This window comes from Peromyscus californicus, unplaced genomic scaffold, assembly GCF_007827085.1.
Source record: "Peromyscus californicus insignis strain IS unplaced genomic scaffold, ASM782708v3 Scaffold_20__1_contigs__length_68692818, whole genome shotgun sequence".
Taxonomy (NCBI): domain Eukaryota; kingdom Metazoa; phylum Chordata; class Mammalia; order Rodentia; family Cricetidae; genus Peromyscus; species Peromyscus californicus.
In genome coordinates this window covers 66,372,890-66,390,879 of record NW_026294503.1, presented here as the reverse complement: position 1 = coordinate 66,390,879, position 17,990 = coordinate 66,372,890, and the positions used below count along the sequence as shown (strand labels likewise).

Sequence of the window (17,990 nt, the reverse complement as noted above, 5' to 3'; positions counted from 1 at the left end):
AAAATACCAGGATGCTTTCACAATGTTGTCAGGACAAAGAACAGAGGTGTTTATCTTGTGGAAACAGGAAGTGCAGCAAAAACAGAACTCCCCCTCCATCGCAGTCACATCCCCTCAGTCATCCCAGAAATCTCCACAACCTCTCTGGAGAGAGTCTTTTCCCCCCATTCATTACTAGAATATAGAAGCCCATTGAAAGTTCAATGACTCCTTCCTTAAAGAAGTCCCAGGTTGGTTGCCATAGCAACAACAAAGCAACACGTCAGTTGGGCCCTGTCAACACCACCTTCCCCCTTCCTCATGCTATTTCCCAAGCCTGTCGTCATGTTTCATGAGTCTCCGAGCTCACTCAAGGTTGCCCAACTCTTGCTTAATAAGGCGGTGCTCAGGGTGAAGGAGAGGCGCTCTCAGCTGTTTCCTTTAAGGGGAATTTGTCTCTTGTCGGCCTGGTGGAACACATCCAGAGTATGCACGGGCAGGAATCCCCACTGAGAGCCCTGGAGCCTTGCCCACAGGCCACCTGCCCCTTTACCCTTTTCCATGAAGGGAAGAGACCAGTGTCCAAGTGGCTCAGATGTACCCTGGTCTGCTCAGTGGACATGTTTCCTCCCTCTGAGTCCAGTGACAGGTCTGTTTCACAGCCTGGGGCTGCCTGTCAATCAACTGCACACCGATTGCACACCAAGAGAGCTGACTAACCAAAAGGGCCTTCGACCAAGTTCCTCTTCAAAGACGCTGATTCTGCGGTAGTGATGCGTCAGCCACAGGCTTAATCTGTCCCTCTGCATCTGGGCTTTTGAGTTCACCCCCTCTGAAGGTAGAACAGAGGTGGGTTCCCCTTCCCTTCCCCAGGTGCCTTCGGTCAGTCAGTCCCAGCTAAACGGCTCTCAGTTTCCCAACACCATCGTCCTCACCGTCTTCATGATCAGTACTGCTGCTCTGGTGCCAGCAGCTCACCTGGGTATCATGCAGTCTGAGGGGGGACGACAATTCCTAGCACAATTCTGAGTGTTTCATGAGACAACCCTTCCTGGGGAACATGAAAAACACAGTCCTGCATCCAGAGGCACTCAAGTAGCAATGCCCCACAAAGGTATGACGCAGAAAGGGAGGGTGGGTAACCATTCAGCAAATAAAGACAGTCCCGTCCTCAGTGTCTTGGGTGGGTTAACTCTGTGGTTCTGCAGAGGCGCCACCACCACCCCAAGCCATTCTCCTACACTCAGACACTGATTCCTGTCTTTCTCTTGTGTGTGCCCAAAATGTGACATATGGCACCACCAGATAGAACAAGGGCTTATTTGAAGTGTTCAAGGCCCATTCATAAATGGGCCAATCTACTCACTGTCTAAATATTAAACTTTCTAATTATGTCATACACCATTGCATGTGACTATTATTTTCTATCTGTCCCTTTCATCTTCTTCATAGCCCAGAAAGCCACAAGAGGGTAAGAACCACAGAAACCAATCCCTTTCCACCCAGGCACAGAGGGTGGCAACACAGAAGCAAGGCACTGTGCTGGGGCAGAAGCCAGTAGTCCTGGGTCCAGTCTTACCCTCAACTTCCTACAGGACGTTGGAACTCACTCTCTTCACTCATAAAGCATGGGAGATCCCAGGGATCTCCGAGCTCCCCTGAACATGCTGGGCCTACCCCTAAAATAGCTTCCTACCACTATGGTCCTCTGGGGGTGACTGTGCCTCCCCATTGTGTCCCAGTACCCAGTATCCATAGGCCTCCTTTATTTCTCAAAAGAAGCGATGAGCGAGAACGCAGCTCATTGGAAGGACTAAGATCTGAAGTGTCTCCAAGGTAACTGGGATCAGAGAAGTCTAGACACCAAGGGGCAACTAGTTGCCAGGACCTGAGTTCCAGAACCAAGTTCCTGAATACTAAGGCGGAACCTGCCAGGCCGTGGGGATGAGGTGACTGCCTTTGGCTCTCCCTCCCCAGCTGTGACACACACACCAGGCTCAGCAGCCACCTCCACACCAGTTGCAAGCCAATGAAGTTGTGTCAACAGCGTCCCTCAGCACACCAGTATCGCCCAGCCCACCCAGACTGTGCCCACGGGCTGTATCTCCATGCCAGTGCTCAACACACCAGGTTTCTAGGTAATGTACTCCTTGCTTATTCAGAGGACTTCCGGATTTCCGCCTCCAAGGAAGAGCCAGAGCAGCATCTCCTGTGTGGTTCTCTTTCCTCCCTCGCCATTTCCTTCCCACAGCCTCTCCACGGGAGTCAGAGAGACTCAGTGGATGAAACAGCCCCAACCTGGGGACCGAAAAAGACCACTGAAGTGGTTGGACGTGGATGGTCAGATACATTTTAAATCCTGACTTGTCTAAATCCTCCCACCCCCGTGAGTTACTGGTATCTCATCCACCACCTGCCCCCAGGAAGGGATCTAACTGTGTGTCACAGACAACAGAGTTTATCCCTTTGTGATCTACAGGGTAAGGGAGGCTTAGGCATATGTGGGACAGCAGACAGAAAGAAATAAGTAGCCTAGCCGCCAAGTGGCTGGGTGTGTGACTGGATGATTGTTCACAGGTTTGCCTCCTCTGGGACCCCAAGATTCCTCGTCTGCACAGCTTCTCCAGGGACCCCACGTTCCTCGTCTGCACAGCTTCTCCAGGGACCCCCACGTTCCTCGTCTGCACAGCTTCTCCAGGGACCCCCACGTTCCTCGTCTGCACAGCTTCTCCAGGGACCCCCACGTTCCTCGTCTGCACAGCTTCTCCAGGGACCCCCACGTTCCTCGTCTGCACAGCTTCTCCAGGGACCCCCAAACATTCTGCCCCTCTGTTTTAATCTTCTTTGCTGCTGTGCCCATTACCAGCATGTTCTCGTGTATTGTTGTGCAGTGAGTGTTAAGGGGTATGTGTGTGTGTGTGTATAGAATTTCACATAGGTACCTTCTCTGGGTGTGTCTGATGCTCTTGATCATGAAGGAAGGGACATCTTGCTTCTAAGAAGAAGTACAATTTCAGATGGAAAGAGTGCGCCATTTTGCTGCTAAAACTTCCTGGGAGAATCCTGAGGACTCCGCACTGCCCATCACAAGCCACGTGAAGGGTCTGTGTGAGGAGCCGACAAGGCGTGCAGCTGCACGAGGGCACGAGTCTCAAGTGCTGAGCTTCATCGGAACATTGGGGTCAACCGACACAACTAGTGAGAGGGCACACAGCTAGTGAGAGAGCACACAACTAGTGATCTGAGCACGATACACAGGGAGCCACATATGGCCCGGGCCCTTCAGAGGGTGGCTGGTGGTGCCTTGTAGATACACCGAATATTGAGGAAATACGGCCACCCTCATGCATCGTCAAGCAAGAAAAATGTTTCAAATCTGGGTATCCATCATACTGCCTCAACAGAATTATGTTCTCCCAACTCAGCCCTGCCGAGTGTGCCTGCCGGGAGGCTCGGTGGGACTACATCTCCAAACTGCCCCTGCTCCCCTCCTCTTCCAGCACGAGCTCCAGGGGGGAAGGGTTCTGTCTGCTTTACTCCAAGCTCTGCCTCCCATGACTGTAACAGGGAGCAGTTAGCACATTAGAGGTTGCTGCTGAGCAGAAGAGATGCAAGGCAATGAGGTAGACAGCTATGGCTTGGGTCCTCTGATGCCCCAGGAACGGCCTGCTCTGGGGAGGAAGTCTCCTCTGTCCATTGGCATTCTGCCGGTGTTCCTTCTCTGCCCTGGCCTGATTGAAAGCCGGAAGTCCCAGGTACAAGCCCCAAGTCCTCACCCTGGGGAGGCCTGTCTCTTTGCCTTCCTGTCCTTCTCCCTAACTCATCCCTAGCTGCTAGCCCGCTCTGTCAGTGGGATCGACACTCTGCCAAGGACCTCAAGTTCCGCTGAGGATGATGGCAGGTAACCTAAGCTCAAGGGGCAGGCATGAGGGAAGTCACAGGGTCCAGCTATCTAGTTCTGGATCCCAGAACACGCAGCGTCCTTAGGCCCAGCACTCCCCCAGACCAAAGCCCAGATGGCCAGAGAGCAGAAAGGATTCTGTAGGTCCCCTTCCTGCTGGACCCCGTCTGTCAGATGAGCTCTTGCTGGCATTCTATCAGAGGATCTGAGAGACATACATATCTGGGGAAGAAGCACCCACCCGTCAGAGACACACGGACACCCAGACCACCAAAGCTCAACCCATGGAAGAGCAAGCGTTCCACAGGACGGGTGGGAAGAGTTAGCATGGGGCCATGGCTTCCTGGGAAGGCTTCTCAGAGGTTGGATTTTAGTTCACTGAAGAAAAAAAAAAAAAGAAGTAGAAAGTCGATGGCCCGGGAGATAGTGCTGTCTGTAAAGTGTGTTGTCACACAAACATGAAGACCTGAGCTTAATCCCCAGAACCCACATAAAAAAGACCAATAAGGAGGCTCTGCTTATAATCCCAGCACAGGAAGTCGGGACAAGTGGACCCCTGGAGTTTGCTAGTCAGCCAGCCTCGCCTAATTGCCTAATTGGTGAGCACCAGGTCCTAGTGAGAGACCTTGTCTGAAAAAATAAGGTGGCTGGCTCCTGAGGAACAACATCCAAGGTTGGCCTGTGACCTCCACATGCATGTGCACACACGTACATGCACATATGCACACATACATTCACTTGCACACACACTTGAGAGTGTACATGTTACCCACACATACACACACCAGTAAAAAAGCAAACTAATTATCAAAAGAAACCTCCTTGGTAGGAAGCAAAGAAGAAAAGTTTTCAGAGTAGGTAGGAGCTTCAGGGAAAACATTAAAGCAGACTCCTGTTCCCTTTTCCTCTATCAGAATGTCCACCCTTTGGTATCTCATTGTTACTGAGATCTATTTTCAGAATAAAATTTGGTCTCCATTCAAAACAAAAAGAGTAGGTAGGAGAGGAGTATGGGGTATAATCAAAATATGTTGTATGCATGAATGAAATTTTCAGAGAATAAATAAAAATACTATTTTACAAAAAGAGTCAATATATTTTGAGATCTCCAACTCACACATACACACAGTGAATACAAATAAAGAAGACAGTGACCTGTGCGTTGGGGAGGCTGGCTATCCCAGGAGGCTGGCTATCCCAGGAGGCCAGCTATCCCAGGAGGCCAGCTATCCCAGACACTCGCCATCTATTTAAGTGAAGGTCACAGCCCAGGTGAAAAGTCACAAACCAGTGAAGGAAGAAGTCAAAGAATTACTTGCCTCAGCTTAGCTCCCCGTGTAAGTAAGGGAGACCACCCAGCTTGAGCAGCTGCCACTTTTGGTGGGAAAATCAGAGAGGGAAGAAGAAAGCCAGAGAGTGACCCCAGAGAAGAGGCGCTGTGGATAGGAAACAATAAGACCACAAACACAGAAAATGGGGTGCCAGGAGGAGGACGTGTGGGAAAGGAAGGGAGTGGCCAGGAAGATGCCAATCTCAAGTTGCCAAAGGCAGTTCGGAGGGAAAGTGCCAAGCCATCCGCTGGCATTCCTTCCTGTGGGCATGTGCCATGCTGGGCTCCGGAGCCCTGCCATAGCCAGCCTTTGTTCCGGCAAAGGCCCTGCAGTTTATTCAGAATGCTGGGGGGGGGGGGGACAACAAACACGCGTCCCTTCCTCTGGGAGACAGATTATCACATAAAGGGAGCAAAGAACACAAAGATGTTTATTCTTTCTGTGGGCAAGGACAAGCGTGCGCCAACCTAGCCAGGACCTAGGTACACCGGCAACAGAGTAAATATCTGAGCTCTGCTTGGCTGGTGTCAACAAAAGCTGTGATTCACAGGCTCCCGTGGAAACAGGGAGTATGAATCTCAACAAGAGAGGCCCAGTCCTTGGCCAGAGCCCCAGGTAAAAGATGGCTCCCAGGACAGAGACAAGCCTCTAAGTGCCAAGCTGCCATTCCAGGCCGGTGAGAACATCAGCCAGGCACTGTGGGCCTCCCAAAGGACAGCTGTACCACGGCACCTGGCTCTGATTCCCACCTACCAGGCTGTATCAGCCTGTCTCTTAAATTAGCTGTTATGAGTCTTGTTTCCTTATCCACGTATGGGATGTGAACACCTTGCTAGTATTTCCTCTCCTACTCACCCACCCTTCACAACCACGGCAAGAAGCAATCGGACAGCAAGATGAAAGAGGACCTGACCACCTGCCGGACACCTCACAGTAGAGACGGGGAGAGGGATACGGGAAGGAAGGGGGCCGAGGCACACTGGAAACCCCCTGTCCATGCTCTAATGCGGAATGTGAGGAACAGCCAAGGAGGGCATGAGGGGCCAAGAGCATGGCTCTGTGAGAAAGTTCTTTCTGTGCGAGCCTGATGACCTGACCTGAGGTCAGTCCCTGGATCCTATAGCAGAAGGAGAGAACCAGCCTTGAAAACTGTCATCTGATCTCCACACATGTGCTGTGTCATGTGTGTGCCAGCAGTCTCTGTCTCTGTCTCTGTCTCTGTCTGTCTCTGTCTCTGTCTCTGTCTCTCTCTCTCTCTCTCTCTCTCACACACACACACACACACACACACACACACCAACAACAACAACAATAATAAGTTTTCAATTTGTGAGATAAGATGAATGAGAATGGGGCTTCTCCAGTGAGTGTAGCTCTGGGGATACGGGTCTTCAGGAGGGGATAGCCTGGAAGACTTCTGGAAAAGGGCAGCCTCAAAGATAGCTTGATTGTGTATCACCTTGTTCAATTACCCAGAATGCTTGAGTTATGTCTTCCCAGCAGGACCATGAAGTTATTGCTAAAGATGAAGAATATGTGCTGTGTTTCTTTTAGATCCTTACAAGACTCTTCTAGGATGGGCATGTCACTAGCCCTTCATGAATATGTGTACTATCTGCAGGAGAATGGCACAGCGGACGTTTACTCTGCACTTACATGGTAGAGGCACTGTGGAAGTTTTTGCATACACGCTGAGGTTCAGAAAAGTTGGATGATGAGCCCCAGGTCCCACTGCTGGCCACTGGAGGGGTTAGAATTCAAACCCAAGTCTTTCTGTTCCCACGCCTGTCCACAGAAGACAGAATTCCAAATGGCCTTGAAAGGTGAATATTGGCATCAGCATGGCATACACACAAGTGCATGCCAACATACCTGCTCCAGGAAGTCGCATGGACACCCCGCAAACGTGGAAGGTTTTGACCAAAATTAAAGGGCAATCAATGCTGTGTGGAAGCGTAAGGAAGATGAATGCAGACCTGGAGGACCAGCCTGATGGGATTGGAGAAGGCAGGCAGCAGCTGCTGCGAAAACGCTCAGGCGTAAGATACATACGGAGGAATAGGAAACAGTGTTTCGAAGTCTCTTGTGTTGACACAAGGTGTTTGGACTGAGGGAGTTGGTCCCGGGCCTAAGAAAGCGGTTCAGAAATGAGGCAGTGTTTTGGAGTCCATTAGGAGATGCATGACTAGGATGTGACTGAAAGCAATTAAGTCGCTTCTCACCGGTCTGCTGATCAAGTTACGACTAGACAGAGGTTTCCACGCGGGGGAGGGGAGGCAGCAAACCGACCAGTGGGTTTTTTTTTTTTTTTTAATGCCATTTCCTGCGGGGTACTCAGGGTGAGCTCAGGGCTGGCAGATGCCTAGGGGATGCCATCAGCAGGGCCCCCCTTCATTAATCAAGCCCCGCCCTTTGTGGAGGCCCATTAAAAACCCAAGGGCCTGCATCTCCCTAGCTGCCTGGCTTCTCCATCCCCTTCACGCATCTACCTCGCGGGAGCTCCTGTCGCCTGCCTTCCTCACCCACCATGTCTCGGCAGTCCACCGTCACCTTCCACTCCGGCAGCCGCAGGGGCTTCAGCACAGCCTCCGCCACCACCCCAGCTACTGGCCGCTCCCGCTTCAGCTCTGTCTCTGTGGCCCGCTCCTCAGGAAACAGTGGGGGACTGGGCAGGATCAGTGGTGCTGGTGCAGGCTTCGGAAGCCGCAGCCTCTACAACTTTGGGGGGACCAAGCGGGTCTCCATCGGTGGATATGCTGGCAGTGGTTTCCGGAGTGGCTTTGGTGGCAGGGCTAGCAGTGGGTTTGGGGTCAGCAGTGGCTTCGGTTACGGGGGTGGCATTGGAGGGGGCTTCGGTGGCCCGGGCTTCCCTGCCTGTCCCTCTGGAGGCATTCAAGAAGTCACTGTCAACCAGAGCCTCCTGACTCCCCTCAACCTACAAATCGACCCCACGATCCAGCGGGTGCGGAAAGAGGAGCGTGAGCAGATCAAGACCCTCAACAACAAGTTTGCCTCCTTCATCGACAAGGTGGGCCTGTACTCACCCCTCAAGTTCCCAGTGTATGGAGTGACTCGGTGGGGAAGGTTCAGTTCTGGAGACAGAAGCAATGCGGTGTCCCCAGAAGAATATTCATCAAACAGTACCAGCCGTGGACAGAGACATTTTCAAGCCAGGCCAGCTGGCCCACAGGACCTTGTAGAGATGCCCCACCCCTACCTCGTCCTCTCTGGGAATCCCCTTCTAGAAAGAGGGCTTCCACTGTGCCAGCTACCCTGACCCAGAGAAGTGACATTGAGAAACTCAACCCAGACTCCATGACTCCCACCATAGAGGCTGTACTCTCCTCCGTGTCCAGTCCATGAAAATCCTAGAGTCCCTGGGATGCCTCCATGGGCTTTCTCATGGGCTTTGGGAATTTAGTTGTCAGTTATATAGCTGCTGGTTGAGTGTGGGGTAAAAAGCCTCGTGTGCTCGCCTCCACCGTTAGCAGGAGTGCATGGTTCTGCCTCCCTGGCTTCCCGAGTGAGGCTCATTCTCTCTGCTCCCCTGTAGGTACGCTTCCTGGAACAGCAGAACAAGGTCCTGGAGACCAAGTGGAACCTCCTGCAGGAGCAGGGCTCCAGGACTGTCAGGCAGAACCTGGAGCCCTTCTTCGACGCGTACCTCAATGACCTCCGCCGGCAGCTGGATGGCGTCACTGCTGAAAGAGGCAGGCTGGATGCCGAACTGAGGAGCATGCAGGAGGTTGTAGAAGACTTCAAAGTCAGGTGAGTGGGAGACGGGCTCCCGACTACACACAACCATCCCCAGGGCTGCTGCTCTGAGGCCCAGAGAAGTGCAAAGGAGTGAATGCCACATGAGCCAGGAGTGTTGGGTGTGCAGCCCAGAGTGCAGAAGGCAAAGACCGCACAGGCAGGGTGGCAAGGGACCCCCATCTCAGCCTGGCTGCTGGCAAACACAAGGGGCCTGTTCTCATCTGTCTGCGTGACTGAAATGGGCGCCAGCATCATCCAACAAAACAAACACGGTCACTCATTCCGGCAAACAGTATTGCCTCACCTTTAGCACGCTGCTTATCTCCACTGGGCGCGAGCCCAGGGGCTGAGATGGCTTGAATTTCCCAGATGACGTGAGCTCGGGTGAAGGAAGGCAGCCAGGTAGAAGGAGGGGTTCTGGTCTTCCTCGTGGAGGTGAACACCGTTTATCGTCTGGGCTACAGTGCAAAGGCATGGTCCCAGCAAGCCCGTTAGCTAGCTTGAGCTCTACTTCATCACAAAAGTACACTGCTCAATGGTCACCCCAAGGCCCAGGGAAAATATTCCAAAATGTTCCTGAAAGACTCTCCTAAACCGATAAAAGTTTTCTTCACAGCTTCAGCGGGCACTGAATACGGCGGCAGTGTGTATTTCTGGTGATCAGGACTATGTGTCTCCAAAGAAATAGAATTGCCTAAGCATGTGATTCTACTCCTATAAGTCTGTGCTCACCTTCTAATCACACAAAAGTTTTTTTTTTTTTTTTAAGCTGGCAGAAGGAATTATCTACCTTTTATAGAGGAAGAAATAGAGGTTAAATGAATCATCCAAAGTCATGTGCAGGTCACTGAAGAGCTGGAAAGGAAGGAAGGTCTTTAACTCTTGCCACAGCAGCGGGAGCGGTTAAGTGGAAGCCTTGCTCAACCTCACACCCCCTCGCCCTCATCCTTGTAGGTACGAAGATGAAATTAACAAGCGTACTGCCGCCGAGAATGAGTTCGTGGGCCTGAAGAAGGTGAGTGGGGACGTCTCTTAAGTGAGATTGGTTCTGAGTCGGTCATCCCGGCACTCGGGAGACAGAAGCAGGAGAGCTGTGTCTGAAGCCAGCCTAGGCTACATGTAAGACTATGCCTCAAAGAAAGAAGGACTGAGTGTACGGATCAGGGGCAGAGCTTATCCAGCACACGCCAAGCCCTTCAGTCCAGATCCAGCACTGAGAGGTGGGGAGAAGGAGCATCAAAGATGAGGACGAGGGAGTGAGGGGAGGGATAGAGAAAGAAATGAGACCGAACATTAAACCTTGGAGTATGAGATAGTCTGGTCCTGGGCTCATCCAAGAAACATCACATCGATGATGACATCATGTGATGAGCTCAAGCCTCCCAGAATACACCTCTGTATTGAAGGCCCCACTACTTCTGCTCAGGTCTCTATTAGCCCAGGAAGCTTAAGCCCCAGTCTCAATGAACTCCTATCCCAGCCCACAAAATCCAGGCAAGATTCTGCTCAGCTTCTCTTGACTTGCTGTTTGGTTCTGGGGTCATTTCAGGACGTGGATGGCGCCTACATGAACAAGGTAGAGCTGGAGGCTAAGGTGGACTCTCTGACTGACCAGATCAACTTCTACCGGATGATCTATGAGGCAGTAAGTCTGCAAGTGTTTCCACTGCTCCTGGTACCAGAGCCTAGAGAGGAAAGGAAGCTTCTGGGTGTCATTCACTTAGTGAGTTGAGCTGGCATGGTGCCAGAGAGGAATACTGGGAACTTTGACACAGGAAACAGTCTCAACCCTGAGGCCTCTCTCCCTACCAATGGCAAAACAGCTCTAGCAAGCAGGGATGCTGGTTCGCACATTCTAGGAATGGAGACTGCCCCTACTCCCTCCCTCTGCTATAGCCCAACTCACTGGCCAGAAGACTTCTCGGCCTCTGAAGATGCCTCATTTGGGGCTCTGCCATACGGAAGGCAGATACCTGGGTCTCTGGAGAGACAGAGGAAGGAAGTGATGAAGTTACACTGAGGAGGTGGGATGGCAGGATCACCTGACCCTGAAGAATGCCTCTATGTGGCATGGGGACCCACATGTTGTAATTGCATCCACCAGTGGGAAACATCGACGAAAGGCTTGTAGAGGCAATGCAGAGAGAATGACTCCACCGCCACACTGACCAGTTGTCTAGAAACTTCCAGGAGCAGGATTGGGATCCCTGACATGATAACATGGCTAGAAGTACTGGAGAGGTTGGGGTACCTGGAAGGATTTCTGCCAGGGACACCAGAGAAGAGATTCCTAGCTTAAGTAGTCACTTCAGGCCCCTTCCTCTTGTCCCTGGTGACACTGAGTTGATTCCCTACAGGAGCTTTCTCAGATGCAGAACCAGGTGAGTGACACCTCGGTGGTCCTGTCCATGGACAATAACCGCAGCCTGGACCTGGACAGCATCATCGCCGAGGTCAAGGCCCAGTACGAGGACATTGCCAACCGCAGCCGGGCAGAGGCTGAGTCCTGGTACCAGACCAAGGTGAGGTGATAACACTCAGGTGAGTGTTCCGAGGCTGAGCTTCTCTCTTCTCTCACTACTTCCCTTCGCAAGTGCAGCTCTGATACCAGGAAAATCTAGCTTAAAATACGACAGAGGTCTAACCATAGACTAGTGTGTGACCCAGATGGTGCTGGGTGCTCAGAAGGACATACCTGGTTTCCACCTTTCTCTCGATAGAGCAGATGGGGTAAGATTCCAAAATGACCATGAGGTATACATAGTAGTTTTAAAGGGCTTATGAATTCTTTATATAAGCTCTGGGGGTCCTCCACTCTGCCAAACGGGCTTTAGAGTTGTAAATATAGAAGCCTCAACCAGAGAACCCAAAGTCTAGAAGGCCAGAAAGTAGATGGCCACCACCAAAGGGAAAAAGAGCATCACCAGAGAGCTTCCAGAAAGATCTAGGTCTTTAGTCCAGTGGTCGAGCAGAGAAGGATACGAGACTGTGAAATAACAAGAGGGATTTTAAGGCTGAGCGATTGGCCAGAAGGCAAGAACACACACGTGCCCCTCAGAGACGGGGTTTGCAGGAGGGAGGCTGGAGCGACCTTAGAGAGCTACAGCCGAAAGCCTGGGTGGCCGGGTTTATCCTGAAACAGTGTAGCGAACCCTGAGTCGCCCCCTTGCCATACCAAGGCCCCTCCTAGGGCCATCTGCCTGTCACTCTCTGACCCCCCATCCCAACTGTCCTGCCCTGCCCTGCACACTCCATTGGTCCCTTGGCTTCCGGTAGGTTGTCTGGTGTCAGGGGTCCACAGTGCAGCGTCTTGGCAGTGAGCAGGAGATGGTGCACTTAACCCCAACTGGAAGTGAGATTGGTAACAGACTCCTCCCTGCATGGTTGGGCTGCTGTTCCTTCCAGTCCTAAGTATCTGGTGGCAGAGGAAGCTGAGCGGTCTAGCACTCTCCAGACAGACTGGATCTTGACTCAGACAGGACCTTTTCTAAAGAGTGGGCTGGAGGAGGCAGGGTGAAGCAATCCCTCCTCAGCGAGCATGCCCTGGAGAGATGTTTCATGAGCACGGAGACCAGGGTGTCTGCCGGGTCGACATGCTGCCTCCTGTAGCCTTCCTTTCCTCCCTGATTCCCAATGCTGCCATCTGCAAAGCTCCCTAAATTCATGGGCATATCCAATCCTGACACAAGCCAGACCAAAAAACCCCCAGCCCACAGCAACATCGAGCAAGCTACTTCCCCACTCCCACAACTCGACACCATCCCCCTGCTGCAGGGTTATCTCATAGGTCCCTTTTTCTAGTCTAGAAAATGTCCTCCCTCTAAGCTGTTTACATAGGTCCCTCTTCCCACCCAGCTGATGACAGCGTCTCCCCTTCAGATGTTTCCCTTCCACCCTCCCACCCCACTACACACACTTTCAAACCTAAGTTGGACTCTTTTGCGGCACTCTGAAGGACCCTGTTCATTGACTACCAGCTACTTACCTTTTGGATACAAATTGAGCAACAGTGTAAGTACCTGGGAACCAGGATCAGCTGTGCTCCTGTGCCGTTCCCAGAGCCTGCTGCCTCCCCAGGGAGCAGATGGGCTCAAGAAAAACAAAATGAGCGAGGGGCAAGTGACTGGAGAGAGAGTGGCCTGCTTGGCACACAGGCGTTTGAGTAGGTGGCCATGTCTGCTCTTGCCAGTATGAAGAGCTGCAGGTGACAGCTGGCCGGCATGGCGACGACCTCCGCAACACCAAGCAAGAGATCTCGGAGATGAACCGGATGATCCAGAGGCTGAGATCTGAGATTGATGCCGTCAAGAAGCAGGTACGGTTCAGTCAGTGCAAGAATGCTCACTTCTTCTGTGCCATCCCACCACCTCCAAGGACTCCTTCCATGGATCGCGACACCCCTGGGATCTGTCCACAGATTCGTGACACACCTCCTTTCTTTTCAGTGTGCCAGTCTGCAAACGGCTATCTCAGACGCTGAGCAACGTGGAGAGCTAGCCCTCAAGGATGCTCGGGCCAAGCTGGTGGACCTTGAAGATGCCCTGCAGAAGGCCAAGCAGGACATGGCCCGGCTGCTGCGCGAGTACCAGGAGCTCATGAATGTTAAGCTGGCACTGGACGTGGAGATCGCCACCTACCGCAAGCTGCTGGAGGGCGAGGAGTGCAGGTCTGTTCTCAGAGCACACAGAACTTACCCCAGCAGCCTGAGCTGTGAAAGTGAGTGATGACAGAGAAGGCAGGTGCAGTCTCTTTCCAGGGGCATAGAAACCAAAGGCCTGAGCAGGTCTAACCAATCAGATCTGTTGAAGGAGAAGGCTGGTTACATAGTAGACCTGAAAATGTGGGATATAGGGTTGTGGATGAAGAAGAAAGTGTCCTAGATTTGGGCTTATAGGCCCCCATTCATTATGAAAAGTTGAGTCTATCTCTAGCCCTCAGTTTCTCCAGGTGCAGAATAAAGGGACCAGACTCCATGGTCCCCAGAGCTCATAGGGTTTTGGTATTCTTCCAGTTACCAACTGTGTCACCAAGGACAAGTTACTTAACCTTCCCATCTCAGCGTCCCTATCTGTAAAATGGGGGTAATGATAGTTCTGATGTTGCATATTGCTAAAAGGCTTAAAATAAGGCAATATCATGAAACTTAAAACAGCTCATGCCATGCAACAAGTGGTTTTGTTTTTTTAACTAGCTCTTGGAGCTGGAGAGATGCCCCAGTGGCTAAGAACATGTGCTACTCTTACAGAGGACCTGAGGTGGATTTTCAGCACCCACGTAGGGTGCCTAATAATTGCCTGTAATTCCAACTCCAGGGGATCTGACACCCTTTTCTGTCCTCTCTCTGCACTTACACTTGTGTGCACATATCCACACATAGACATATACATATAATTTTAAAAATAGTAATTTAAAGATTTGTGTATTTATTACATGTGTATGAGTGTTTTGCCTACTTGCATACCTGTGAAAGTCGGCACCAGATCACCCTGGAGCTGGAGTTATAAATAATTGTGAGCCACCATGTGGGTTGTGGGAACCTAGGTCCTCTGTAAGAATAACAAGTGCTCTTGACCACAGGCTATCTCACTACAGCCCTAAAAAAAGTTTTGCTTTAATTAAAAAATAAAAATCGTGCTCTCCAATTTAGTGGCCAAAGGAGTGGGCTTTGAAGGCAGATGTATCCTGTTTCAAACCTTGTGACCATGAGCAAGTTAATTAGTCTCTCTGATCTTCAATTTCCCACTGTAAAACTGACATAGTAACACCTACCTAATAGTGTTGTTAGGAAAATTAAATGGTAGGATGAGTGTGGCAGGTTCTCAATAAATATTAATGTTAGCTCTGAGTGAGCGCTTAGGAATGAATGCCAGTTGCTAAGACAACAATAGCCCAATTGTGACCACTGTTATTTTTGTGATTTGGACGCCTCTCCACACTTATGATAGCCTCGGTGCATGACAAGAATCCCTTATTGAAAGGAAAATCTGGGTTCTAGGGACCATTCTGCCTTTCTGATGCACTCTAATCTGATTGGTTTTCACTCCCTCCAGGGGCTGGTTTAAACCCAAAATGTGCCTCTGAGGTTACAGGTACTATGCCTCCAAACCTCAGGTTCCACAAGACTCCAGTCAATAGACCCTTACCGTTTTTAGCACTTTGTGTATTTTTAGAGTTTTAACCGGCATGACTTCTGCAATAAACATAATAAAGGGTTTTCAATGCCCTTAAAACAATCACAAAATTGGTCATTGCAAACACCTGCCTGGTAACAACCTGGACAGTACGTAACCTTCTTCCCTCCTCTCCTCCCAATCAGGCTGAGCGGAGAGGGAGTTTCCCCAGTGAACATCTGTGAGTATGACCCCTGTGGCTTGGAGCTCATGTTGGGGTGTGGGGGGGACGGATACATGGCAACTGTGAGAACCCTGCAGGCAGCATTCATTTTGAAAAGGGTTGAGGGCTTGAGTGGATGACAAAGCCATTGTGAATTAGAGGAACCTGTTTTATTTACTTATCTACTGTAGTGTTGGGAGATGAACCTGGGGCCTTGGTGTGTTCTGACCACTCTCACATACACCCACCCTGCCTTACCCTGTCCTGGATACTAACCCCACCTCATATTAACAAGCCCCTCCCCCGCCTCGCACCCTATACCCCCACCCCCACCCCCTGGTATGTCTTTGCGTTTTGTTTGTGTTTCCAGAGTTTAATCCGAGCTGCCTGTGTTAGCGTGGGCACAGCACTAGAGGGGTTTTTGTTTTCTGAGACAGATTTCACAGAACCCAAGCTGGCTTCAAATTCCTGACCCTCCTGCCTCTAGTTCCCAAGTTAAATGAGTCTTTAGGTTCCCAGTTCTTCCCTTTGGAGTGAGAGTGCGAACCACCACACGGGGGAGTATGTGTGTGTGTGTGTGTGTGTGTGTGTGTGTGTGTGTGTGTGTGTGTGTGTGTGTGTGTGTTTCCTGAAACCATCTTACAGCCATATCTCCCACCTCCCAGAATTCCACGGGGTTACAAATCTAGTTTCAAGAGTTCAGAGATGAGCATTTGACATGGACAGGACATACAAAAGCTCCCGGTTTTGCCTGGCCCCCTTGGAGAGAACCCTTACACTAGACACCAAACCATGGCCAGTGAGGCAGCCCTGCCTCCTCTGAACGCCTTGTGGAGAGCCCGCTGCTTGCCTCAGCTCTACTGAGTGCTGCTGCAGGAAGGCCCTAGGCTTTTCAGGACAGCCGCCCTCTGTGCTTGGAGTGCTATGCCAGGGGACACCAGGGGAAGGGCATGTGCATGCCTAGGAGCTTCCAGAAGGAAGGAGAGGCCAGAACCAAACCCAAAGGGAGAGGCGGGGTCAGACAGCAACCGTGGAAGTACAGCAGAGGTGAGGGGAAAGTGCCTTCCTGGAGAAGTCTCCAGTAGGTTCTGGAAGAGGAGCACTGGGTGGTAGAGGAGGAGCAGAAAGCCTGGAGAAAGAAGACAGCCCAGACCAGCAGAGGTGGATATCTAAGGTAGCATCTCACAGAGCAGGCAGGAGGTGGGAACGCCAACACCTGTCTGTGAGACCACCCATCTCCGCTGCAGACACTGGGCACTGCCGTCAGGGGCCTTCGGCCCTGCCTGCAATTCTGATCCTGTCTCCTCTTCCCCTCAGCTGTGGTCACTTCGACCGTTTCCAGCGGCTACGGTGGTGGCAGCAACATTGGAGGTGGAAGCCTGGGTCTTGGCGGGAACAGTGGCTACTCCTTCACCACCAGCGGTGGGCACAGCCTGGGTACAGGTCTGGGAGGCTCTGGCTTCACCACCAGTAGCAGCCGGGGCCCGGCGGGCAGTGGCTCCAGCATCAAGTTTGTTTCCACCACGTCGTCCAGCAGGAAGAGTTACAAGCACTGAGGTGGCCAGTCTGCACCTGCCTTTGCCGCTGCCCTGAAGCCTCCTTGCACTTGTAACTGGATGCCTGGGCCCTTCCCCTATATCCTCTTCACAGGATCTCCCCCCCCCCGCCCCCACCTGCACTGCCGGGGATCCTGGCATCCTGGCTAAACCCATTCCCTGGCCTATGGCAACACCCCGACTGTCCCCGGGCTGCTCCTGGCATCATCTCTGTGCTAGACACACAAACCCAAAGCTGAAGTTCAGTCAATAGATCTGCAAATGCCCCTTCAACACACCTGTCCCTTTCCTCCAGATGCAGGGACAGGGAGTCCGTGTTGGCCACCCCAATGCCAGGCTGTCTTGTCCTTCTCTGGCTGCTTATAAATTGCCAGCTGGATTCAATGCTCCTCTGTCTCCTCCTGGAATGTGCCTATTAAATGCATGTGTCATGTGTTTGGCTCAGCTCTCTGTGTGCGGCGATGATGAGCTCACAGCAGTTCTGACTCCCAGGCAGCCCCCAGTCAGTGTTCCACACAAGCAGTACTCAGGGCACAACAGCTGCGGCCCCTTCCTGAGGAGCTAAGGGGGTCTATGGGGAGGGCAGTGACCAACAGCCTTCCTCCTTAAGTGGCTCCTACTTCCTCTCACTCTTCTTTGGGATGCTTATTTGGGAAGTCCCAAGCCCTGGGCAGAAGCCCTGCCCAGCCTCCTGCTCAGCATGTCATGCAGGGCGAGGCCATCCCCTCCCCACATCAGCCTGTGTTCCTGGGACAACACTGACGTAGGATGGGTGGTCAAGGACTGGCCAGCAAAGGAGCTGATTGTCCCCCCAACAACTTCAAACATGCAGCCCTGAGCAGAGAAATGACAGGGCAGGAGAGGAGTTAAAAGTCAGCCCCGAGGCCAGGCCAAGGAGCCAAGGAGCCTGTAATTGCAGGAAGCAGGGAGACACCCAGGAAGGGCTGCACATTCCTGAGTTTACAGTCTCCTGGACCCCTCCTCTCAGGACCATAGGGCATGATGGGATTAATATGAGCGGGGCTCAGGTTTGTGTAGACAGGGTGGACTCGACCCTTAGGATTCATCACAGAACTGATAGGCGCTGCCAACCAGAGCTGTGGAAACCATTCGCGCTAGGGAAGGAGAAGTTCA

At 51.9% G+C, this 17,990-nt stretch overlaps 1 protein-coding gene across 1 annotated transcript; it reads left to right on the top strand.

Annotated features, from left to right (window-relative positions):
* The first annotated feature begins 7,738 nt into the window (after positions 1 to 7,738).
* Positions 7,739 to 17,289, top strand: LOC128116357 (keratin, type II cytoskeletal 75). The gene is made up of 9 exons (XM_052747532.1): positions 7,739 to 8,239; positions 8,765 to 8,979; positions 9,922 to 9,982; positions 10,517 to 10,612; positions 11,325 to 11,489; positions 13,157 to 13,282; positions 13,413 to 13,633; positions 15,284 to 15,318; positions 16,618 to 17,289. Exons 1-9 carry the CDS (start codon positions 7,739 to 7,741, stop codon positions 16,854 to 16,856), a joined length of 1,659 nt encoding a protein of 552 aa, XP_052603492.1. The 3' UTR covers positions 16,857 to 17,289.
* The last annotated feature ends 701 nt before the right edge of the window (positions 17,290 to 17,990 follow it).

Excerpts from the sequence above, each read along its gene's own strand:
- LOC128116357 (XM_052747532.1), top strand. The coding sequence starts at position 7,739 with ATGTCTCGGCAGTCCACCGTCACCTTCCACTCCGGCAGCCGCAGGGGC. Across the intron at positions 9,983-10,516 it reads AGTTCGTGGGCCTGAAGAAG|GACGTGGATGGCGCCTACAT; the intron begins GTGAGTGGGGAC and ends GGGTCATTTCAG. Across the intron at positions 13,283-13,412 it reads TTGATGCCGTCAAGAAGCAG|TGTGCCAGTCTGCAAACGGC; the intron begins GTACGGTTCAGT and ends CTTTCTTTTCAG.